Raw genomic sequence first — 26,418 nt, 5'->3', positions numbered from 1 at the left:
TTAAGATACTGTGCCCGGACGAGCGTACATAATAAGGAAGGATCTTGAATCCCGGGTAAGACTCATACCAGCCACACCAATCACACCGTACAACTCGTGATCTGAACCCAGTTAACAGTATGATAACCGTAGGAGCCTCTGAAAAGATGGCTTCCAACAATAAACAACCCGATTTGTTTGTAACAATAACTATATACAAGTATTGCAGACAATCCGCACTTGGGATGGGCGCCCAGCATCCACTACGGACTATGAGAAATAGAATTATCGGTAAGTAAATTCTTATTTTCTCTGACGTCCTAGTGGATGCTGGGAACTCCGTAAGGACCATGGGGATTATACCAAAGCTCCCAAACGGGCGGGAGAGTGCGGATGACTCTGCAGCACCGAATGAGAGAACTCCAGGTCCTCCTCAGCCAGGGTATCAAATTTGTAGAATTAAGCAAACGTGTTTGCCCCTGACCAAGTAGCTGCTCGGCAAAGTTGTAAAGCAGAGACCCCTCGGGCAGCCGCCCAAGATGAGCCCACCTTCCTTGTGGAATGGGCTTTTACAGATTTTGGCTGTGGCAGGCCTGCCACAGAATGTGCAAGTTGAATTGTACTACAAATCCAACGAGCAATCGTCTGCTTAGAAGCAGGAGCACCCAGCTTGTTGGGTGCATACAGTATAAACATCGAGTCAGATTTTCTGACTCCAGCCGTCCTGGAAACATATATTTTCAGGGCCCTGACTACGTCCAGCAACTTGGAATCCTCCAAGTCCCTAGTAGCCACAGGTACCACAATAGGTTGATTCATGTGAAACGCTGAAACCACCTTAGGGAGAAATTGAGGACGAGTCCTCAATTTCGCCCTATCCGAATAAAATATCAGGTAAGGGCTTTTATAGGATAAAGCCGCCAATTCTGATACGCGCCTGGCTGAAGCCAGGGCCAACAGCATTACCACTTTCCATGTGAGATATTTCAAATCCACTGTGGCAAGTGGTTCAACCCAATGTGATTTTAGGAACCCTAAAACTACATTGAGATCCCAAGGTGCCACTGGAGGCACAAAAGGAGGCTGTATATGCAGTACCCCTTTGACAAACGTCTGAACTTCAGGCACTGAAGCCAGTTCTTTCTGGAAGAAGATCGACAGGGCCGAAATTTGAACCTTAATGGATCCTAATTTTAGGCCCATAGACAATCCTGCTTGCAGGAAATGTAGGAAACGACCCAGTTGAAATTCCTCCGTAGGGGCCTTCTTGGCCTCACACCACGCAACATATTTTCGCCAAATGCGATGATAATGTTTTGCAGTTACATCCTTCCTGGCCTTGATCAGGGTAGGGATGACTTCATCTGGAATGCCTTTTTCCTTCAGGATCCGGCGTTCAACCGCCATGCCGTCAAACGCAGCCGCGGTAAGTCTTGGAACAGACAAGGTCCCTGCTGGAGCAGGTCCTTCCTTAGAGGTAGAGGCCACGGGTCCTCCGTGAGCATCTCTTTCAGCTCCGGGTACCAAGTTCTTCTTGGCCAATCCGGAGCCACGAGTATCGTTCTTACTCCTCTCCTTCTTATGATTCTCAGTACTTTTGGTATGAGAGGAAGAGGAGGGAACACATATACCGACTGGAACACCCACGGAGTTACCAGAGCGTCCACCGCTATTGCCTGAGGGTCCCTTGACCTGGCGCAATATCTGTCCAGTTTCTTGTTGAGACGGGACGCCATCATGTCCACCTTTGGTTTTTCCCAACGGTTTACAATCACTTGGAAGACTTCTGGATGAAGTCCCCACTCCCCCGGGTGGAGGTCGTGTCTGCTGAGGAAGTCTGCTTCCCAGTTGTCCACTCCCGGAATGAACACTGCTGACAGTGCTATCACATGATTTTCCGCCCAGCGGAGAATCCTTGCAGCTTCTGCCATTGCCCTCCTGCTTCTTGTGCCGCCCTATCTGTTTACGTGGGCGACAGCCGTGATGTTGTCCGACTGGATCAATACCGGTTGACCCTGAAGCAGAGGCCTTGCTTGACTTAGGGCATTGTAAATGGCCCTTAGCTCTAGGATATTTATGTGAAGAGACGTTTCCATACTTGACCACAAGCCCTGGAAATTTCTTCCCTGTGTGACTGCTCCCCAGCCTCTCAGGCTGGCATCCGTGGTTACCAGCATCCAATCCTGAATGCCGAATCTGCGGCCCTCTAGAAGATGAGCCTTCTGTAACCACCACAGGAGAGATACCCTTGTCCTTGGAGATAGGGTTATCCGCTGATGCATCTGAAGATGCGATCCGGACCATTTGTCCAGCAGATCCCACTGAAAAGTTCTTGCATGGAATCTTCCGAATGGAATCGCTTCGTAAGAAGCCACCATTTTTCCCAGGACTCTCGTGCACTGATGCACTGACACTTGTCCTGGTTTTAGGAGGTTCCTGACTAGCTCGGATAACTCCCTGGCCTTCTCCTCCGGGAGAAACACCTTTTTCTGGACTGTGTCCAGAATCATCCCTAGGAACAGTAGACGTGTTGTTGGAATCAGCTGTGATTTTGGGATATTTAGAATCCACCCGTGCTGACGTAGCACTACCTGAGATAGTGCTACTCCGACCTCTAACTGTTCCCTGGACCTTGCCCTTATCAGGAGATCGTCCAAGTAAGGGATAATTGATACGCCTTTTCTTCGAAGAAGAATCATCATTTCGGCCATTACCTTGGTAAAGACCCGTGGTGCCGTGGACAATCCAAACGGCAGCGTCTGAAACTGATAATGACAGTTTTGTATCACAAACCTGAGGTACCCTTGGTGAGAAGGGTAGATTGGGACATGGAGATAAGCATCCTTGATGTCTAGAGATACCATATAGTCCCCTTCTTCCAGGTTCGCTATCACTGCTCTGAGTGACTCCATCTTGAATTTGAACCTTTTTATGTAAGTGTTCAAAGATTTTAGATTTAAAATTGGTCTCACCGAGCCGTCCGGCTTCGGTACCACAAACAGCGTGGAATAATACCCCTTTCCCTGTTGTAGGAGGGGTACCTTGATTATCACCTGCTGGGAATACAGCTTGTGAATAGCTTCCAATACTGCCTCCCTGTCGGAGGGAGACGTTGGTAGAGCAGACTTCAGGTCGTTTGGAATCCGCATCACCTGACCACTGTCGCGTCCATAACGTTCTTCTGGCAGAAATGGACATCGCACTTACTCTAGATGCCAGGGTGCAAATATCCCTCTGTGCATCTCGCATATATAGTAATGCATCCTTTAAATGCTCTATAGTTAATAATATACTGTCCCTATCCAGGGTATCAATATTTTCAGTCAGGGAATCCGACCAAGCCACTCCAGCGCTGCACATCCAGGCTGAGGCGATCGCTGGTCGCAGTATAACACCGGTATGTGTGTATATACCTTTTAAGATATTTTCCAGCCTTCTATCAGCTGGTTCCTTGAGAGCGGCCGTATCAGGAGACGGTAACGCCACTTGTTTTGATAAGCGTGTGAGCGCCTTATCTACACTAGGGGGTGTTTCCCAACGTGCCCTAACCTCTGGCGGGAAAGGGTATAGTGCCAATAATTTATTAGAAATCAGCAGTTTTTTAATCGGGGGAAACCCACGCTTTATCACACACCTCATTTAATTCATCTGACTCAGGAAAAACCACTGGTAGTTTTTTCACACCCCACATAATACCCTTTTTTGTGGTACTTGTAGTGTCAGAAATGTTCAATGCCTCCTTCATTGCCGTGATCATGTAACGTGTGGCCCTACTGGACATTACGTTTGTCTCGTCACCGTCGACACTGGATTCAGTATCCGTGTCAGGGTCTGTGTCGACCATCTGAGGTAACGGGCGTTTTAGCGCCCCTGACGGTGTCTGAGACGCCTGAACAGGCACTAATTGATTTGTCGGCTGTCTCATGTCGTCAACAGTTTTTTGCAAAGTGCTGACATTGTCACGTAATTCTTTAATTACTACCATCCAGTCAGGTGTCGACTCCCTAGGGGGTGACATCACTAACACAGGCAATTGCTCTGCTTCCACATCATTTTCCTCCTCATACATGTCGATACAATCGTACCGACACCCAGCACACACACAGGGAATGCTCTGATAGAGGACAGGACCCCACTAGCCCTTTGGGGAGACAGAGGGAGAGTTTGCCAGCACACACCAGAGCGCTATATATATATACAGGGATAACCTTATATAAGTGTTACTCCCTGTTATAGCTGCTGTATTTATATATTAGCTGCCAATAGTGCCCCCCTCTCTGTTTTACCCTGTTTCTGTAGTGCAGGACTGCAGGGGAGAGTCAGGGAGCCGTCCTTCCAGCGGAGCTGTGAAAGAAAATGGCGCTTGTGTGCTGAGGAGAAAGGCTCCGCCCCCTTCACGGCGGCCTTTTCTCCCGCTTTTTTCAGGAAACTGGCAGGGGATAAATGCATCCATATAGCCCAGGAGCTATATGTGATGCATTTTTTTTAGCCATATAAGGTTTTTATATCGTTTTTATTGCGTCTCAGGGCGCTCCCCCCCAGCGCCCTGCACCCTCAGTGACCGGAGTGTGAAGTGTGCTGAGAGCAATGGCGCACAGCTGCAGTGCTGTGCGCTACCTTATTTGAAGACAGGAACGTCTTCTGCCGCCGCTTTCTCCGGACCTCTTCGCTCTTCTGGCTCTGTAAGGGGGCCGGCGGCGCGGCTCCGGGACCCATCCAGGCTGAACCTGTGATCGTCCCTCTGGAGCTAATGTCCAGTAGCCAAGAAGCCCAATCCACTCTGCAGTCAGGTGAGTTCGCTTCTTCTCCCCTTAGTCCCACGATGCAGTGAGCCTGTTGCCAGCAGGACTCACTGAAAATAAAAAACCTATTTAAACTTTTACTTCTAAGCAGCTCAGGAGAGCCACCTAGCTTGCACCCTTCTCGTTCGGGCACAAAAATCTAACTGAGGCTTGGAGGAGGGTCATAGGGAGAGGAGCCAGTGCACACCAGCTAGTCTAAAGCTTTTACTTTTTGTGCCCAGTCTCCTGCGGAGCCGCTATTCCCCATGGTCCTTACGGAGTTCCCAGCATCCACTAGGACGTCAGAGAAAAATTAATATCCCTCAGAGATTTTTATCAGAGTTTAACCAAGCCTCCCTGGCCTGGGAGTTTAATTCCTTAGACACAGACCAAAGACCTCTGTAACTTTTGCTAACATTAAAATATAATTCCTAATCTGGTTCCGCCTCCTGATCTGGTATGTGGGGGACCTCTCTAATAGCAAAGATGAGAGCCTCCACTCAAGGGGACAGAGCGCTGTCCTCATCCATATCATCATCATCCACATCCGGCTGATCAGAGTCAGAATCAGACTGTAATACCTGAGGCAGTGAGCGTTTATGGGATACCACTAAAGGGGGCTGATAAGCCTTCTTGGCATCTGCAGCCTTAGCCACACAATCAATAGATTGTCTTAGCACCTGTCTCTCTCTTTTAGCAGCCACCAATTCTGAATTTACATTCTGAATCCTGCTTTTGAAGCTATCTAGCCAGTCAGGTGCGCCAGGTCAAGGGACCCTCAAGGCAATAGCGGTGGACGCTCTGGTAACTCCGTGGGTGTTCCAGTCGGTATATGTGTTCCCTCCTCTTCCTCTCATACCAAAAGTACTGAGAATCATAAGAAGGAGAGGAGTAAGAACGATACTCGTGGCTCCGGATTGGCCAAGAAGAACTTGGTACCCGGAGCTGAAAGAGATGCTCACGGAGGACCCGTGGCCTCTACCTCTAAGGAAGGACCTGCTCCAGCAGGGACCTTGTCTGTTCCAAGACTTACCGCGGCTGCGTTTGACGGCATGGCGGTTGAACGCCGGATCCTGAAGGAAAAAGGCATTCCAGATGAAGTCATCCCTACCCTGATCAAGGCCAGGAAGGATGTAACTGCAAAACATTATCATCACATTTGGCGAAAATATGTTGCGTGGTGTGAGGCCAAGAAGGCCCCTACGGAGGAATTTCAACTGGGTCGTTTCCTACATTTCCTGCAAGCAGGATTGTCTATGGGCCTAAAATTAGGATCCATTAAGGTTCAAATTTCGGCCCTGTCGATCTTCTTCCAGAAAGAACTGGCTTCAGTGCCTGAAGTTCAGACGTTTGTCAAAGGGGTACTGCATATACAGCCTCCTTTTGTGCCTCCAGTGGCACCTTTGGATCTCAATGTAGTTTTAGGGTTCCTAAAATCACATTGGGTTGAACCACTTGCCACAGTGGATTTGAAATATCTCACATGGAAAGTGGTAATGCTGTTGGCCCTGGCTTCAGCCAGGCGCGTATCAGAATTGGCGGCTTTATCCTATAAAAGCCCTTACCTGATATTTCATTCGGATAGGGCGAAATTGAGGACTCGTCCTCAATTTCTCCCTAAGGTGGTTTCAGCGTTTCACATGAATCAACCTATTGTGGTACCTGTGGCTACTAGGGACTTGGAGGACTCCAAGTTGCTGGACGTAGTCAGGGCCCTGAAAATATATGTTTCCAGGACGGCTGGAGTCAGAAAATCTGACTCGCTGTTTATACTGTATGCACCCAACAAGCTGGGTGCTCCTGCTTCTAAGCAGACGATTGCTCGTTGGATTTGTAGTACAATTCAACTTGCACATTCTGTGGCAGGCCTGCCACAGCCAAAATCTGTAAAAGCCCATTCCACAAGGAAGGTGGGCTCATCTTGGGCGGCTGCCCGAGGGGTCTCGGCTTTACAACTTTGCCGAGCAGCTACTTGGTCAGGGGCAAACACGTTTGCTAAATTCTACAAATTTGATACCCTGGCTGAGGAGGACCTGGAGTTCTCTCATTCGGTGCTGCAGAGTCATCCGCACTCTCCCGCCCGTTTGGGAGCTTTGGTATAATCCCCATGGTCCTTACGGAGTTCCCAGCATCCACTAGGACGTCAGAGAAAATAAGAATTTACTTACCGATAATTCTATTTCTCATAGTCCGTAGTGGATGCTGGGCGCCCATCCCAAGTGCGGATTGTCTGCAATACTTGTATATAGTTATTGTTACAAACAAATCGGGTTGTTTATTGTTGGAAGCCATCTTTTCAGAGGCTCCTACGGTTATCATATTGTTAACTGGGTTCAGATCACGAGTTGTACGGTGTGATTGGTGTGGCTGGTATGAGTCTTACCCGGGATTCAAGATCCTTCCTTATTATGTACGCTCGTCCGGGCACAGTATCTTAACTGAGGCTTGGAGGAGGGTCATAGGGGGAGGAGCCAGTGCACCCCAGCTAGTCTAAAGCTTTTACTTTTTGTGCCCAGTCTCCTGCGGAGCCGCTATTCCCCATGGTCCTTACGGAGTTCCCAGCATCCACTAGGACGTCAGAGAAAAATTAATATCCCTCAGAGATTTTTATCAGGGTTTAACCAAGCCTCCCTGGCCTGGGAGTTTAATTCCTTAGACACAGACCAAAGACCTCTGTAACTTTTGCTAACATTAAAATATAATTCCTTATCTGGTTCCGCCTCCTGATCTGGTATGTGGGGGACCTCTCTAATAGCAAAGATGAGAGCCTCCACTCAAGGGGACAGAGCGCTGTCCTCATCCATATCATCATCATCCACATCCGGCTGATCAGAGTCAGAATCAGACTGTAATACCTGAGGCAGTGAGCGTTTATGGGATACCACTAAAGGGGGCTGATAAGCCTTCTTGGCATCTGCAGCCTTAGCCACACAATCAATAGATTGTCTTAGCACCTGTCTCTCTCTTTTAGCAGCCACCAATTCTGAATTTACATTCTGAATCCTGCTTTTGAAGCTATCTAGCCAGTCAGGTGCCTGTGTACTGTGTCCCTGTGGTGACAAAGAACATTGTTCACACATAAGTGACCCCGCTGAAGAGGGGGTTGAGTTACAAGCAGTACACATAACCCTGTCCACAGACATGTTGGAAAACCATAATACAGCTTAGCTCACTGACTAACACCTCCACACAGACCCTGAGAGCGACAGTATGTGTATGACCTGATAGTAGTGCAGCGGCGCTACCGCTGGCGTGCTCGCCCCTTCTATGACCTCCTGGTACTAGTTTACGGTCAGTAGCAGCGTGGGTCCCTGGAGGAGCAGCGTTCATGCAGCCTGATGATCCGCAGTAGCAGGAAATGGCGCCTTCCCGCCTCTGTTCCCACTCCAGGAAGCCCCGCCCCCTGTAATGGCGCGCGGTCCCGGACAGTGATTTTATACTGGCAATGTTAAAATTAACATCACCATATAGTTTACACAAAGCCTTAAGACAGTGAGCACTGTGGCCCAGAGCCAGTTTGTCCGCGGCAGGCACCGCAACTCTGGGCCCATGACCGCCGCATGAGTTGCTGCCAACACTGCAGCGGGGACCCGCTAACCGGGACCCCGGTGTAACACTCACCGCACCTGGATCTTCGGCATCTGTTAGAGGGTGGCGGCTAGCTACCGGCGTGGGCACACATACTAACGGAGTGTGATCAGCACCTCAGGAGCTCAGTGTCCTGTCAGCTGGGATTACGAACCATTAACCCTCAGGAGGTTTGTTAGGTCCTCCCTCTAAGTCCCACGAAGCAGGTAGCCTGGTTGCCAACCAGAACTACCTGAAAATAATTAACTTAAAATAAAAATATCTGGAGCTCCAGATAAGTGCACCCGGCTCCTCGGGCACATTTTTCTAAACTGAGTCTGATAGGAGGGGCATAGAGGGGAGGAGCCAACACACACTAAAAGTTTTTAAAGTTCCAGGTTCCAGTGGACCCGATCTATACCCCATGGTAATAAAGTACAAGACCCCAGTATCCACTAGGACGCAAGAGAAAAAAAATAAGAATTTACTCACCGGTAATTCTATTTCTCGTAGTCCGTAGTGGATGCTGGGAACTCCGTAAGGACCATGGGGAATAGACGGGCTCCGCAGGAGACTGGGCACTCTAAAAGAAAGATTAGGTACTATCTGGTGTGCACTGGCTCCTCCCTCTATGCCCCTCCTCCAGACCTCAGTTAGGGAAACTGTGCCCGGAAGAGCTGACACAACAAGGAAAGGATTTGGAATCCAGGGTAAGACTCATAACAGCCACACCGTACAACTCGTGATAACTATACCCAGTTAACAGTATGAACAAAAAAACTGAGCCTCATTCAAAAGATGGCTCATAACAATAACCCTTAAGTTAAGCAATAACTATATACATGTATTGCAGAGAGTCCGCACTTGGGACGGGCGCCCAGCATCCACTACGGACTACGAGAAATAGAATTACTGGTGAGTAAATTCTTATTTTCTCTGACGTCCTAGTGGATGCTGGGAACTCCGTAAGGACCATGGGGATTATACCAAAGCTCCCAAACGGGCGGGAGAGTGCGGATGACTCTGCAGCACCGAATGAGCAAACTCAAGGTCCTCCTCAGCCAGGGTATCAAACTTGTAGAATTTAGCAAATGTGTTTGAACCCGACCAAGTAGAAGCTCGGCAAAGCTGTAAAGCCGAGAGCCCTCGGGCAGCCGCCCAAGAAGAGCCCACCTTCCTTGTGGAATGGGCTTTTACTGATTTAGGATGCGGCAGTCCAGCCGCAGAATGTGCCAGCTGAATCGTGCTACAGATCCAGCGAGCAATAGTCTGCTTTGAAGCAGGAGCACCCAGCTTGTTGGGTGCATGCAGGATAAATAGCGAGTCAGTTTTTCTGACTCCAGCCGTCCTGGAAACATAAATTTTCAGGGCCCGGACTACGTCCAGCAACTTGGAATCCTCCAAGTCCCGAGTAGCCGCAGGCACCACAATAGGTTGGTTCAAATGAAACGCTGATACCACCTTTGGGAGAAATTGGGGACGAGTCCTCAATTCTGCCCTGTCCATATGGAAAATCAGATATGGGCTTTTACATGACAAAGCCGCCAATTCTGACACGCGCCTAGCTGAAGCCAAGGCCAACAGCATGACCACCTTCCACGTGAGATACTTCAACTCCACGGTCTTAAGTGGCTCAAACCAGTGGGATTTCAGGAAATCCAACACAACGTTAAGATCCCAAGGTGCCACTGGAGGCACAAAAGGGGGCTGAATATGTAGCACTCCCTTAACAAACGTCTGAACTTCAGGCAGTGAAGCCAGTTCTTTTTGAAGGAAAATAGATAGGGCCGAAATCTGGACCTTAATGGAACCCAATTTTAGGCCCATAGTTACTCCTGACTGCAAGAAGTGCAGAAATCGACCCAGCTGGAATTCTTCTGTTGGGGCCTTCCTGGCCTCACACCAAGCAACATATTTTCGCCATATGCGGTCATAATGTTTTGCGGTCACATCCTTCCTAGCTTTGATCAGCGTAGGAATCACTTCATCCGGAATGCCCTTCTCCGTTAGGATCCGGCGTTCAACCGCCATGCCGTCAAACGCAGCCGCGGTAAGTCTTGGAACAGACAGGGCCCCTGCTGTAGCAGGTCCTGTCTGAGCGGCAGAGGCCATGGGTCCTCTGAGATCATTTCTTGAAGTTCTGGGTACCAAGCTCTTCTTGGCCAATCCGGAACCACGAGTATAGTTCTTACTCCTCTCCTTCTTATTATTCTCAGTACCTTGGGTATGAGAGGCAGAGGAGGGAACACATACACCGACTGGTACACCCACGGTGTTACCAGAGCATCCACAGCTATCGCCTGAGGGTCCCTTGACCAGGCGCAATATCTTTTTAGCTTTTTGTTGAGGCGGGACGCCATCATGTCCACCTGTGGCCTTTCCCAATGGTGTACAATCATTTTGAAGACTTCTGGATGAAGTCCCCACTCTCCCGGGTGGAGGTCGTGCCTGCTGAGAAAGTCTGCTTCCCAGTTGTCCACTCCGGGAATGAACACTGCTGACAGTGCTAACACATGATTTTCCGCCCATCGGAAAATCCTTGTGGCTTCTGCCATCGCCATCCTGCTTCTTGTGCCGCCCTGCTGGTTTACAAGGGCGACCGCCGTGATGTTGTCTGACTGGATCAGCACCGGCTGGTGTTGAAGCAGGGGTCTAGCCTGACTTAGGGCATTGTGAATGGCCCTTAGTCCCAGAATATTTTTGTGTAGGGAAGTCTCCTGACTTGACCATAGTCCTTGGAAGTTTCTTCCCTGTGTGACTGCCCCCCAGCCTCGAAGGCTGGCATCCGTGGTCACCAGGACCCAGTCCTGTATGCCGAATCTGCGGCCCTCTAGAAGATGAGCACTCTGCAGCCACCACAACAGCGACACCCTGGCCCTTGGAGACAGGGTTATCAGCCGATGCATCTGAAGATGCGACCCGGACCACTTGTCCAACAGATCCCACTGGAAGATCCTTGCATGGAACCTGCCGAATGGAATTTCTTTGTAAGAAGCTACCATCTTTCCCAGGACTCGCGTGCATTGATGCACCGACACCTGTATTTGCATTAGGAGGTCTCTGACTAGAGATGACAACTCCTTGGCCTTCTCCTCCGGGAGAAACCCTTTTTCCTGTTCTGTGTCCAGAACCATACCCAGGAACAGTAGACGTGTCGTAGGAACCAGCTGCGACTTTGGACTATTCAGAATCCAGCCGTGCTGTTGTAGCACTTCCCGAGATAGTGCTACTCCGACGAACAACTGCTCCCTGGACCTCGCCTTTATAAGGAGATCGTCCAAGTACGGGATAATTATAACTCCCTTTTTTCGAAGGAGTATCATAATTTCGGCCATTACCTTGGTAAATACCCTCGGTGCCGGGGACAGACCAACGGCAACGTCTGGAATTGGTAATGACAGTCCTGTACCACAATTTTGAGGTACTCCTGGTGAGGAGGGTAAATGGGGACATGCAGGTAAGCATCCTTGATGTCCAGTGATACCATGTAATCCCCTTCGTCTAGGCTTGCAATAACCGCCCTGAGCGATTCCATTTTGAACTTGAACCTTCGTATATAAGTGTTCAAGGATTTCAATTTTAGAATGGGTCTCACCGAACCGTCTGGTTTCGGTACCACAAACATTGTGGAATAGTAACCCCGAATTTGTTGAAGGAGGGGTACCTTGATTATCACCTGCTGGAAGTACAGCTTGTGAATTGCCGACAGTACTACCTCCCCTCGAGGGCAGCAGGCAAGGCTGATTTGAGGTAACGGCAAGGGGGAGTCGCCTCGAACTCCAGCTTGTATCCCTGTGATACTACTTGCAGAACCCAGGGATCCACCTGTGAGCGAGCCCACTGGTCGCTGAAGTTCCCGAGAAGCGCCCCCACCGCACCTGGCTCCACCTGTGGAGCCCCAGCGTCATGCGGTGGACTCAGAGGAAGCGGGGGAAGATTTTTGATCCTGGGAACTGGCTGTCTGGTGCAGCTTTTTCCCTCTTCCCTTGTCTCTGTGCAGAAGGGAAGCGCCTTTGACCCGCTTGCTTTTCTGAAGCCGAAAGGACTGTACCTTATAATACGGTGCTTTCTTAGGCTGTGAGGAAACTTGAGGTAAATTTTTTTCTTCCCAGCTGTTGCTGTGGATACGAGGTCCCAGAGACCATCCCCAAACAATTCCTCACCCTTATAAGGCAGAATCTTCATGTGCCTTCTAAAGTCAGCATCGCCTGTCCACTGCCGGGTCCCAAATACTCTCCTGGCAGAATGGACATTGCATTAATTCTGGATCCCAGCCGGCAAATATCCCTCTGTGCATCCCTCATATATAAGACGACGTCTTTAATATGCTCTATGGTTAGCAAAATAGTATCCCTGTCCTGACAGGGTAATAGACCACGCTGCAGCAGCACTATCCATGCTGAGGCAATTGCAGGTCTCAGTATAGTACCTGAGTGTGTATATACAGACTTCAGGATAGCCTCCTGCTTTTTATCAGCAGGCTCCTTCAAAGTGGCCGTATCCTAAGACGGCAGTGCCACCTTTTTTGACAAACGTGTGAGCGCCTTATCCACCCTAGGGGATATCTCCCAACGTGACCTATCCTCTGGCGGGAAAGGGTACACCATCAGTAACTTTTTAGAAATTACCAGTTTCTTATCGGGGGAACCCACGCTTCATTCACTCATCTGATGGGGGAACAAAACACTGGCTGCTTTTTCTCCCCAAACATAAAACCCCTTTTTTTTGTGGTACCTGGGTTAATGTCAGAAATGTGTAACACATTTTTTTATTGCCGAGATCATGCAACGGATGTTCCTAGTGGATTGTGTATATGTCTCAACCTCGTCGACACTGGAGTCAGACTCCGTGTCGACATCTGTGTCTGCCATCTGAGGTAGCGGGCGTTTTTGAGCCCCTGATGGCCTTTGAGACGCCTGGGCAGGCGCGGGCTGAGAAGCCGGCTGTCCCACAGCTGTTACGTCATCCAGCCTTTTATGTAAGGAGTTGACACTGTCTGTTAATACCTTCCACCTATCCATCCACTCTGGTGTCGGCCCCACAGGGGGCGACATCACATTTATCGGCATCTGCTCCGCCTCCACATAAGCCTCCTCATCAACCATGTCGACACAGCCGTACCGACACACCGCACACACACAGGGAATGCTCTGACTGAGGACAGGACCCCACAAAGTCCTTTGGGGAGACAGAGAGAGAGTATGCCAGCACACACCAGAGCGCTATATAATGCAGGGATTCACACTACACACAGTGATTTTTCCCTTATAGCTGCTAAAATACACAGATTTGCGCCTAAATTTAGTGCCCCCCCCTCTCTTTTTAACCCTTTGAGCCTGAAAACTACAGGGGAGAGCCTGGGGAGCTGTCTTCCAGCTGCACTGTGAAGAGAAAATGGCGCCAGTGTGCTGAGGGAGATAGCCGCGCCCCTTTTTCGGCTGACTTCTCCCGCTCTTATAATCATGATGTGGCAGGGGTATTTTACACATATATAGCTTATTAGGCTATATTATGTGCGATTTGCCACCTTTAAGGTACTCTAATTGCTGCCCAGGGCGCCCCCCCCAGCGCCCTGCACCCATCAGTGACCGGAGTATGTGGTGTGCACAGGGAGTGCTGTGCGCTACCGTAATGAAGACCGGAGTCTTCTGCCGCCGATTTCCAGGACCGTCTTCTTGCTTCTGGCTCTGTAAGGGGGACGGCGGCGCGGCTCCGGGACCGGACGATCGAGGTCGGCCCTGTGTTCGATCCCTCTGGAGCTAATGGTGCCCAAGCTAGCTGCAAGCCGGTAGGTTCGCTTCTTCTCCCCTTAGTCCCTCGTAGCAGTGAGTCTGTTGCCAGCAGATCTCACTGAAAATAAAAAACCTAAAATAAACTTTTTTCTAGGAGCTCAGGAGAGCCCCTAGTGTGCATCCAGCTCAGCCGGGCACAAGATTCTAACTGAAGTCTGGAGGAGGGTCATAGAGGGAGGAGCCAGTGCACACCAGGTAGTTCTAAAGCTTTCTTTAGTTGTGCCCAGTCTCCTGCGGAGCCGCTATTCCCCATGGTCCTTACGGAGTTCCCAGCATCCACTAGGACGTCAGAGAAAGTAGGGTGGTATGGGGTGGTACGGAGTACCATTAAGAAATATGGTGGTGGTACTCAGTACCATGAGCCCACTGCTGGGGCATAATTTAGAAGGGACAATTTGCGTGTGTGGGGCATAAAATGGTGTCAGTGGCATAACTGTGTGTGGCATATTATGTAATAGGCATTACGGTGTGTGGTATAATATATAAAGCATTACGGTGTGGCATAATGTGTAATGGGCATTACGGTGTGGCATAATGTGTAAGGGACATTACGGTGTGTGGCATAATGTGGCCATGCCCCTATTGTAATGTAGCCACTCCCCTAGTTTTGTGTGACCACACCCCCTCATGACATGTGGCTACTCCCATTTTTACTACAGTACCACTAAGAAAAAAATTCTATATTCAGATGTATAGTGAAAGAACAAAGAGAAAGGAGGACCCTGGTGTTGGGGCATATTCAGATGTAATAGGAATGATGAAAAACAAATCATATCAAAGCCTAATAACTTTGTATTGATAATGTTAGAAAGCACTAAAACATGGTTGATCAAGGTTTCTAATACATAGCAATGTTTCACAGTATTAATATAATAAGCAGGATTCAATTATTTTTCATTAAAAAAATGTATGCATTTTTTTTTTTTTTTTAAATGGTTACACCAACAGTTTATTTGGCTTTAAAAAAATGTTTTTTTTTCAACCTTGGTTTGCCTGTAGTCTTGATGTACCTTGCAACATGGTCTTTGTTAATTGAACTAAATTAAGTTTGAGTATGAATCAAATATTTTGTTATTTCTTTTTTTACTGCAATATTTTAACATCAGTGTTTAACAGACCAAGTAATAAAATGGCAGGTATAACACAGATTAAAAGTTTGCTTTAAACGCCTATGAGGAAATCAGTATGATATACAGACGGTCGGGATCCCAGCCAGCAGCATGGCGAGCGCAAAAAGTACCCTTGTGGGCTGGCTACGCGCGGTTGCTCGCTGCACTTGCCACAGGTTCCATTCCCACTCTATGGGTGTCGTGGACACCCACGAGTGGGAATAGCCCGTTAGTCGGGATTCCGGTAGTCAGTATTGTGAGCGGTCGGGGTTTTCAGCGCCGGTATCCTGACCGCCGGCAAATTAAGTGCATCCCCTCCTAGGGGTCAATTGTATTAGGGAAGAATGGGGCAAGTTGCCATTGGAATGGCGTAAACACATCTCCAGAGAACTCATGCACCTTCCCTCCCACCAGCGTGATATCACCCCAGGCTCGCTGAGTTTTGTATACAGCCTTATGGGCCTAAGAACACAAATCTACGAGTGCCACGGTATTGTATATAGCCGCACTTACTGTTGGGGGTGAGAATATGGACCCTAATTGAATGAACCCTTGCTTCCAAACTAAAGGTCTGTATCATATAGCCATATAAAGCCACCAATTAGAGCTGTACTCTCTACACTAAATGCAACGTATGAGGCTTGTTTGTTGCTACAATGTTACTTTTTTTTTTCTATAGAGCATTTTTAAAAGGCTTAGCTTTAACTCCTCCTCCCGTGGATGGAAAATAAGGGGTAGAACTCCCTAAATAACTGAAGCTAGGAGCTGACCACGATCCAAAGCATTAGAAATTATTAATATATTTCTGTGGTGCTCTGCTGAAGTACCAATGGGATCAGGGGAAATACCCTAGCTCAAGATTTATTAAACAATTCCAAAAATAATTAACATGAATAGTAATTTGTTTCTTTGCAAACTACTCACAGTTTGTCTTCATCAAGATCATAGTCCACATCTGAAAACATTTCACTTCTTACGAGAGTCAGTCTATCTGTAGAAGAACATACATTGTCTGAGAAGTCTGCATAGCCCTACAAAAACTGCCTTATCTCATAAAAATATACATTTGCAATTTGACAAAAAGCCAATACTAATGTAAAGGAGCATTCCACATTTGGTAAATTTCACAAAGTTACCCAACCCCAACTGCTACAAGATGCTAATGGTCAGTGCTATGAGACGTTGTGATGGAGGCATCAAGAGATGGGAACATCATAGCAATCTGCTGTAGGCTACTCCAGATGTGGATCCACACTATGGTCCAATTTTTGCAAGAATTCTAACACTGCAGGGTTCCAGAAGACGAACTATCATAGTTTAGATAAAAGGTGAGAGCAAAAGTGTAGGGGTAACAACTTTAAAAAAAAAAAAATAAGATTTTAAATACCTACTGGTATATCCTCTCGTAGTCCATAAGGGATATTGGGGACAGATTTAGTACGATAGGATATAGACGGGGTCCAAAGGAGCCAGTGCACTTTAAATTTCTTCAACTGGGTGTGCTGGCTCCTCCCCTCTATGCCCCCTCCCACAGGCAGTTATAGGTAAAACAGTGCCTAAAGGAGAGAAGGAGAAGAACTTGAGAGAAGGAACATAACAATAAACAGAAAACAGCAACAGCTGAACTGTAACACATAACAGAACCTGCAGAAAGTCACCGTAGAGAGAAAAGGACTATGAGAAAAGGATTTACCAGTAGGTATTTAAAAACCTATTTTCTCTAGCATCCATAAGGGATATTGGGGACAGATTTAGTACGATGGGGATGTCCCAAAGCTTCCAGAAATGGCGGGAATGGGTGGAGACTGCTGTAGCAACGCCTGCCCAAACTGGGTATCCTCTTGGGCCAGAGTATCAAATTTGTAAAATTTCACAAAAGTGTTCTTCCCCGACTAGGTAGCCGCTCAGCATAGTTGCAAGGCCGAGACTCCACCAATAACATCACTGTCTTCCATGTGAGGTACTTGTCTTCTATCATCATCAGGAGCTCAAACCAGGAGGACTGTAGAAATGTCAACACTACATCCAAAGCCCAGGGTGCCGTAGGCGGCACAAAGGGAGGTTGTATGTGGAGTATCCCTTGTAAGAAGGTCTGAACTTCTGTCAACACAGCCAATTTCTTCTGAAAGAAAATTGAGAGAGCTAAAATCTGGACTTTAAACGGAGCCCAGACGCAAGCACTTATCCACACCAGCCTGTAAGAAACGTCCCAAGTGAAACTCTGCAGGTGGATACGTGTGGTCCTCGCACCAAGAGACATATCTCCTCCAGATATGAGGACAGTGTTTTGACGTCACAGGTTTTCTGGCTTGCACCATAGTGGCAATTAATTTTTTGGAAAGCCCTTTGTGAGCTAGGATGTTCCGCTCAACTTCCATGCCGTCAAACGAAGCTGCCGTAAGTGCAGGTAGACGAACGGTCCTTGCTGTAGAAGATCCTTTCTTAGCGGCAGAGGCCAAGGGTCTTCTATGGACATGGCCAGAAGAGTTGCGTACCACGCCCTTGGGGGCTAATCCGGCGCAATCAGGATTGCTTGTACTCTGATATCTGATCCGCTGGAGCACCCTTGGGATCAACAGAATCGGAGGAAATAGGTAGACCTGCCAGTAAGGCCAAGGCGACGTCAGTGCATCCACTGCACTCGCCTGAGGGTCTCTGGTTCGCGAGCAGTAGCAGCGAAGATTCTTGTTGAGGCGAGACGCCATCAAGTTGATCTGCGGGTATCCCCACCTGTCGACAATCTGTTGAAACAGCTGAGGATGTAATCCCCACTCCCCCAGGTGGAGGTCGTGGCGACTCAGGAAGTCCACTTCCCAGTTGTTCACTCCTGGAATGAAAATTGCAGACAGCGCTCTTGCATTTCTTTCCGCCCAGAGAAGTATTTTTGACACTTCTTGCAGGCAAGCACTGCTTTTTGTCCCTCCCTGTCGATTGATGTATGCCACTGCCGTGGCGTTGTCCGACTGAACCTGGTTTGCCTGATCCCGGAGTAGAGGGGAGGCCTGAATCAGAGCATTGTAGATAGCCCTAAGTTCCAGAATGTTGATCGTAAGTAGGGCATCTTGGGCAGACCACCTGCCCTGGAACTGCGCCCCCTGGGTAACAGCTCCCCATCCTCTCAGGCTCGCATCAGTCGCGAGGAGGATCCAATCCTAAATCCCAAAACATCAACCTTCCAGCAGGTTGGAAGACTGTAACCACCACAGGAGTGAAATCCTGGCCTGGGGTGACAGCTGAATCATCCGGTGCATCTGAAGATGTGAACCGGACCACTTGTTCAGGATGTCCAATTGGAAGGGTCTGGCATGGAACCTCGTACAAGGCCACCATTTTTCCTAACAATTTTATGCAAAGATTAATGGAAACTCGAGCAGGTCGGAGAACCATGCGAATCATCTCTCGAAGTGTTCTAACCTTGTCCTCTGGGAGGAACACTCTCTGAGCTACCGTATCCAGTATCATAACCAGAAACCAGAGTCTTTGACACGGTTCCAGTTGAGACTTCTGTAGATTGAGGATCCACCCGTAGTGAGACAGAAGTTGGATAGTGCAATCTATATGGAGCAGTAGAAGCTCCCTGGAACTTGCTTTTATCAAGAGATCGTCCTGGTAAGGGACAATGTTGACCCCTGGGACTCTGAGCTGGAATATCATTTCCACCATCACCTTCGTAAACACCCTCGGAGCTGTAGACAGGCCGAAGGCCAATGCCTGAAACTGGTAGTGATCGTTCAGTATGGCGAACCGCAGATAGGCCTGATGAGGAGGCCAAATTGGGATATGTAGGTAGGCGTCCTTGATATCCAGGGACACAAGGAACTCCTGTTGTTCCAGGCCCGCGATCACCGCTCTCAAAGATTCCATCTTGAATTTGAAAACCTTCAGGTAAAGATTCAAAATGGGTCTCACAGACCAGTCTGGTTTTGGCACTACGAACAGACTGGAGTAGTAACCTTGTGGAACAATGACCTGGGACCGGACCAACTTGTCGATGGCCAGTAGTAGTTTAACACGCATATTTTCCAGAGATCCCCTCGGGTGGGTGGGCACAGTCATGCCAAAGTCTTTGTGGAAGCTGAACTGGTGCTCTGTTCCTGAGAGCCAGCAATGGCTGGTTTCTTAGGCTTACCTCTGGAACCACTAGCTGCATTGGAGGTACCGCGGGCCCTAGATCGAAATCTGGAGGACCGTAAGGACTGAGTAGACGGTCCCAGGTAGGTACGCCTAGCAGGTGGAGCCCCTGAAGGGAGAAACACAGATTTCCCAACAGTAGCTTTGGAGATCCATGCGTCCAATTCACCTCTGAAGGGAAGAGATTAACCATTACGTTTACGTTTGAAGTCAGCGTCTGCAGTCCACTGGCGCAACCATATGGCTCTACATGCAGACACAGCCATAGCAGTGGTTCTAGCATTTATATTGCCAATCTCTTAAGGGAGTCACAGAGGACTCTTGCTGTGTCCTTAATGTGTTTTAGGAAAGTTACAGTAGTAACCAAGGTCATAACACCTGAAAGACCCTCTTGAATCTGAGTAGCCCACGTATGAATGGCATGTGTCATCCAGCAACCAGCAATGACCGGCCTTTGAGCTACAGTACACCTGCAGCAGTGTAGATCGATTTTAGTGTGGTCTCTATTTTCCTATCCCCCGGGTCCTTTACCGTAAAAGAACCCGAAGCAGGAGGCACCGCCTTTTTAGAAAGGCAAGAGCCTGAGACGTCTACTGCTGGAGATTCTTCCCAAAATTTCCTGCCTTCAGGGGCAAATGGGAAGGTATTTAAAAACCTTTTGGACCCCCGGTTTGTACTCACCACGACAATCACCTTCAGGCTCTGTTAGGGGTGTGCAGCAAGCTGCGGCTGCGACAGCTAAGGCGCAGTGCCCCGCTGAACAAACAGCCCCTCAGCGGAGAAGTGTCTCTGCACATCAAGAGGCCGGTGACCGTCTCCCCCCTAACTCCCACGGCGCAGGTATGGTGTTGCCCAAACAGCATACCGAAATAAGTTAAAGTTTAAATGAAATTGAAGAAAAACTCTGGGAGCTTGCAGAGTGTGCATTGTCTGAGGGCACTTTTTCTAAACTGTCTGTGGGAGGAGGCATAGAGGGGAGGAGCCAGCACACCCAGTTGAAAAAATTTAAAGTGCACTGGCTCCTTTGGACCAGTCTATACCTCAGCGTACTAAATCTGTCCCCAATGTCCCTTATGGATGCTAGAGAAAAACATAAAAATAAAAAAAAAAGGTACCCAGAGGATGTAATTTTTTTTTTAACATTGTAAATGTTACATGATTCTGTCACTGCTGATAGACATTTACAGGATTAAACTTTCCAGCTAATTATCAACTCAATGCTGTCCATTTCAGACAAAGGTGTTGAAAATATTACACACTAGTCAGCTTCATCTAAAAAATTTAATATTTCTATATATTAATCAAAGGACATTGTTCAGTCATAGATCCTGCAACCCCCCTCCCCCGCACCTTTATTCAGATTGCAACGGTCACAAGGCTGCTGACAGTAGTATTAGCAGAGCATGTCACATATATGCTTCAGGACATGAATCCAGTTATCTGTATTAACAGATATTAAGGAGAAACCACATTTGAAGCAACATTTAAACATTCAGAAACTCTGAAAATAGGATTTTAATTACCTACCGGTAAATACTTTTCTCGTAGTCTGTAGAGGATGCTGGGGTCCATATTAGTACCATGGGGTATACACGGGTCCACCAGGAGCCATTGGCACTTTAAGAGTTTAATAGTGTGGACTGGCTCCTCCCTCTATGCCCCTCCTACCAGAATCAGAGACGACATACTTCGAGAGAAGGAAATACACAGATAGTGGCGAGATTCATACCAGCTCACACAACAGGCAAATCCGGCTAACATGCCGGAAAACTCAGCAACAGCTGAAAACCGCAACTAACGCAGAACTTACCTAGGAACCAGGCAGTACTGAACTATAAAACCAATGCAGGAAAACGAAGCGCTGGGAGGGCGCCCAGCATGCTCTACGGACTACGAGAAAAGGATTTACCGGTAGGTAATTAAAATCCTATTTTCTCTTACGTCCAAGAGGATGCTGGGGTCCATATTAGTACCATGGGGATGTACCAAAGCTCCCAGAACGTGAGGGAGAGCGCAGAGGCTCCTGCAAGACCGCTTGACCAAACTTGAAGTCATCAGAGGCCAAAGTATCGAACTTGTAAAACTTTGCAAACGTGTTCGACCCAGACCAAGTAGCTGCCATCTTCACACCGACCCCTGCTTGTTAGGGGGGACGGTGACTCACTCGCCACACTTCAGCTCTGCAAGGGGGTGGCGGCATGATGCTGGACTGAGCGTTCTCCTGTGGCGGGGAGCAATCTATCCCCTCTGGAGCTCAATGTCCAGTCAGCGGAGACAGTGGCTCAGACCCCGCAGGGCGGACACTGCTCCCACCCTCGGTCCCTCGATGCAGCCTCCCTGTAGAATGAAAAAACTCTAAGAAAACTTTTACTAAGAAAGCTCTGTAGAGCTCCCCTAGCTGTGACCGGCTCTGGTAGGAGGGGTATAGAGGGAGCAGCCAGCACACACTATTAAACTCTTAAAGTGCCAATGGCTCCTGGTGGACCAGTCTATACCCCATGGTACTAATATGGACCCCAGCATCCTCTAGGACGTAAGAGAAACATGCGTTAAATAAATGAGGTAAAATTACATCTGCCATGCAGCTTCTAAAGGTTGTGTGACTGTTGGCGAGATGTATCAAGCCTTGAATCACTATCTCCTCCAAGGCTTGATATACTGTCTCTGCACATGTAAGACCTTTCTACTGGTTCATACTGTAAACCCATACTTACCTACTGTGCTGCCCCTCCTCTGGGAGGAGGCAGCGTTGTAGGTGCATGGGGGTGTGGCCGGCAGCAGGATGGGTGTTCCATGGGCATGGCCAACAGGGTAGTGGGCAGTCCGGGGGCATGGCATCAGGATCGCGTCATCGTGGCTCCGCCCCCCGCTATGCAGTGCCGAGAAAAGAGGCACTGTATAGTGGGGGCGGAGCTAAGATGACGCGATTCAGCGCGAATCACGTCATCGGACCCCCACTTGTTCTCTGCTGCAGGCGACCGAGGAGGGTCGTGGAGGGGCAGCACAAAAAGCGGGAGGCTTGCCCACCTTTCCTGGGGCCGGGAGGGCCACCCGATTTTCGGGAGCCTCCCGGCCATTCCGGGAGGGTAGGCAAGTATGTGTAAACCTGGTGAGCAGGAAGCAACAAGCCAGTAAAGTTACTCAATGTAGGATAAGGTGTTGCTGTAACGGGTGGTCTTCAGTATGCCGGCTGTCGGGATCCCGGCACCCAGTATACCGGCGCCGGAATCCCGACAGCCGGCATACCGACAATTATTCTCCCTCGTGGGGGTCCACGACCCCCCTGGAGGGAGAATAAAATAACGTGACAGTGCCCGCAGCGTGGCGAGTGCAGCGTGGCGAGCGCAGCATGGCAAGCGCAGCAAGCCTGCAAGGGGCTGATTTGCGCTCGCCACACTGTCGGTAAGCCGGCGGTTGGGCTCCCGGCGCCGGTATGCTGGTCGCCGGGAGCCCGACCGCCGCCATACCATACTACACCCGCTGTAACTGTTGTCCTGCAACACCAAGAAACAATAATTCAATAAATGGGATTGACGTCTACCAGTATGCCGCCCCAGAGATAACAAAAGCAACTAATGGAAACCATAGAAACGCATCAAACTTCTGATGGAGATAACGTGGAGGAAAAGTCCCATCAGCGTGCTACAGTGTCTTGAGGGAATGGGGTGGGAGGACTCTGATAGCAGATCAGTGGTGAATGGATGTCACATAATAGTGTGGCAACTTTCCATACAATTAATATGAGACTTGGCTGGTGATGCCAACTTTGGTTGTCTGGCATATGATACAGACTGCATCCACACATCTAGATGCAGATATGTAAATGCGACCACAAACACAGCACCCAAGGCTTAGAACATAATTTGCTTGTAGAATTAAACATTATATAATTATGACAAAGTGTGGACTCAATTAATTACTACTAGTTATATACATTATTTATGCTGCTAAGTGTTAGAGTCAAAGTAGTTTAAACATTGATTAGTATTTAGCCCATTGACATTGGTTTGCATTCAGCCTTGATGTATACTAACCACTTGCCTGGCATTGTCGCATCAGATGCGACCATACCAGCAAGTGCTTTATCTGACCTAGTCACACAGAATGCGAGCAGTTAGATAAACAGTGTTAGCAGCGGCTGGGAAGAGAAACTTCCCTCCGCGGCTGCTCCCTCCCCTCAGTGTTGCAGGACCCCCCACGCAGTGGTTACAGACAATAGCAGGAAGCATAAACCAACACCCCCCCCCAAGGTGTTCCTGGCAGCTGTGTGGGGTGTAAAAAGTGATGACATGATGGTCACGATGTTGCCGATGTTTGGGAGGGGGGAAGGATTATTTGTTTTTTTAAATACATTTTTATAATATATATATATATTTATATTAACGTGGAAGAAAGGCGGCACTCAAGCAGTCTTCATAAATGGAATAAATAGGTCAGCTTTATTAGACAGACATGTTTCGGTGCTCTACCCCTTCCTCAGGGCCTCAACGAAGGAAGGGGTAGAGCCCCGAGACTGCTTGAGTGCCGCCTTTCTTCCACGTTATTCTATAGAGCATGGGTCTTCAACCTGCGACCCTCCAGCTGCTGTGGAACTACACATCCCAGCATGCCCTGCCTCAGTTTTAGCATACCTTAATAGCAAAACTGTGGCAGGGCATGCTGGGATGTGTAGTTTCACAGCAGCTGGAGGGCCACAGGATGAAGACCCATGCTATAGAGGATTTGTTCCCCTGGGAAGGCACCGCAGCATGCACACAGTATAAGAGGAGTGCCGGGACTTTTGCACATATACATATATATATATATATATATATATATATATATATATATATATATATATATATATATATATATATATATATATATATATATATATATATATATATATATATATACACACACACACATATACATATATATATATATATATATATATATATATATATATATATATATATATATATATATATATATATATATAATGAATTAGGATTTTGGTACTTCCTATAAAAAAACGATAAATCCTTTTTTCCTAGTCCGTAGAGGATGCTGGGGACTCCAAAAGGACCGTGGGTGTGAACTGGCTCCTCCCTCTATGCCCCTCCTCCAGACCTCAGTTACAGGAACTGTGCCCAGGAGAGACGGACATTTCGAGGAAAGGATTTTTGTGTAAACTAAGGGCTACAAACATACCAGCCCACACCACAAACATACCGTACAACCGGAGTGACAGTAAACCAGATAACAGTATGAAATAACAACAGCAACAAGCTGAAAACCAGAAATACACAACCCGTGTACAAACCAAGTTAACCCACAAGAATACACTGCAAGTAACAGTCCGCACAGGGATGGGCGCCCAGCATCCTCTACGGACTAGGAAAAAAGGATTTATCGGTAAGTACCAAAATCTATTTTCTCTTACGTCCTAGAGGATGCTGGGGACTCCAAAAGGACCATGGGGTTTATACCAAAGCTCCAGACCGGGCGGGAGAGTGCGGACGACTCTGCAGCACCGACTGAGCAAACGCAAGGTCCTCATCAGCTTATCAAACTTATAGAACTTAGCAAAAGTGTTTGAACCTGACCAGGTGGCCGCTCGGCAAAGCTGTAAAGCAGAGACTCCTCGGGCAGCCGCCCAAGATGAGCCCACTTTTCTGGTAGAATGGGCTTTTACTGACTTCGGCACGGGTAGCCCGGCCGAAGAATGAGCCTGCTGAATCGTACTACAAATCCAGCGTGCAATAGTCTGTTTTGAAGCAGGATGACCAATCTTGTTAGAAGCATACAGGACAAACAGCACCTCAGTTTTCCTGGCAACAGCCGTTCTGGCGATGTAGATCTTCAAAGCTATCACCACATCCAGAGACTTTTGAACTGTCACAGCATCCGTAGCCACCGGCACCACAATAGGTTGGTTAATGTGAAACGAAGACACAACCTTCTGTAAAAATAGTTGACGAGTCCTCAATTCTGCCCTATCTGAATGAAAAACCAAGTACGGGCTCTTATGAGATAAGGCCGCCAACTCAGACACCCGCCTGGCAGACGCCAGCGCCAACAACACGACTACCTTCCAGGTAAGAAACTTCAGCTCAACCTTACGCAAAAGGTTCAAACCAGGGAGACATGAGAAACTGTAAGACCATGTCAAGATCCCACGGAGCCACAGGAGGTACAAACGGAGGATTGATATGCAATACTCCTTTCACAAACGTCTGAACCTCAGGGAGGACAGCTAATTCCTTTTGAAAGAAAATAGACAATGCCGAAATCTGTACTTTGATGGAGCCCAATTTCAGGCCTGCATCTACACCCGCCTGCAAAAAGGGGAGAAAACGACCCAAATGAAACTCTTCCGCAGGAGCCATTTTAGTCTCACACCAGGAAACATACTTCTTCCAAATACGGTGATAATGTTTCGCCGTAACCTCCTTCCTAGCCTTAATGAGAGTAGGAATGACCTCCCCAGGAATACCCTTACGAGCTAAAATCTGGCGCTCAACTTCCATGTCGTCAAACGCAGCCGCGGTAAGTCTGGAAACACGCACGGACCCTGCAACAACAGGTCCTCTCTTAGAGGAAGCGGCCAAGGATCTTCCACAAGTAATTCTTGAAGATCCGGATACCAGGCCCTTCTTGGACATTCTGGAACGACGAGAATCGCCTGAACCCTTGCTCGACGAATGATCCCCAGTACCTTTGAAATGAGAGGAAGTGGAGGGAACACATACACCGACTTGAACACCCACGGAGACACCAGGGCGTCCACCGCGCTGGCATGGGGGTCTCTTGACCTGGAACAATACCTCGGGAGCTTCTTGTTGAGACGCCATCATGTCGATCAACGGAATTCCCCAACGCTTAGTCACCTCCGCAAAAACCTCTTGGTGAAGAGCCCACTCTCCCGGATGGAGATCGTGTCTGCTGAGGAAATCTGCTTCCCAGTTGTCCACTCCCAGTAGGAAAACTGCTCCCGTGTTCCGCCCAGCGAAGGATTCTTGTGGCCTCCGCCATTGCCGCCCTGCTCCTTGTTCCGCCTTGACAGTTTATATGTGC

General features: G+C 48.4%; 1 protein-coding gene across 4 annotated transcripts in view; it reads right to left on the bottom strand.

Annotated features, from left to right (window-relative positions):
* The window catches only part of PICK1 (protein interacting with PRKCA 1), a 272,889-nt gene that overhangs the window by 218,155 nt on the left and 28,316 nt on the right, over positions 1–26,418 (bottom strand). The window contains exons 3-4 of one of the 4 annotated variants that reach the window (XM_063940387.1): positions 16,620–16,784; positions 16,153–16,219 (exon numbers count right to left, since the gene is read on the bottom strand). In XM_063940387.1, coding sequence (XP_063796457.1) covers positions 16,153–16,193 — 41 coding nt within the window. In that variant the 5' untranslated portion in view covers positions 16,194–16,219; positions 16,620–16,784. Of the gene's footprint in view, positions 1–16,152; positions 16,220–16,615; positions 16,785–26,418 lie in introns of all 4 variants that reach the window. The other 3 variants (XM_063940386.1, XM_063940385.1, XM_063940388.1) reach the window with 3 other exon arrangements.

This window comes from Pseudophryne corroboree, chromosome 9 (genome assembly GCF_028390025.1).
Source record: "Pseudophryne corroboree isolate aPseCor3 chromosome 9, aPseCor3.hap2, whole genome shotgun sequence".
NCBI classification, from domain to species: Eukaryota; Metazoa; Chordata; class Amphibia; order Anura; family Myobatrachidae; genus Pseudophryne; species Pseudophryne corroboree.
The sequence above is the reverse complement of the archived record's forward strand: the minus strand, read 5'-3'. Positions and strand labels throughout refer to the sequence as shown.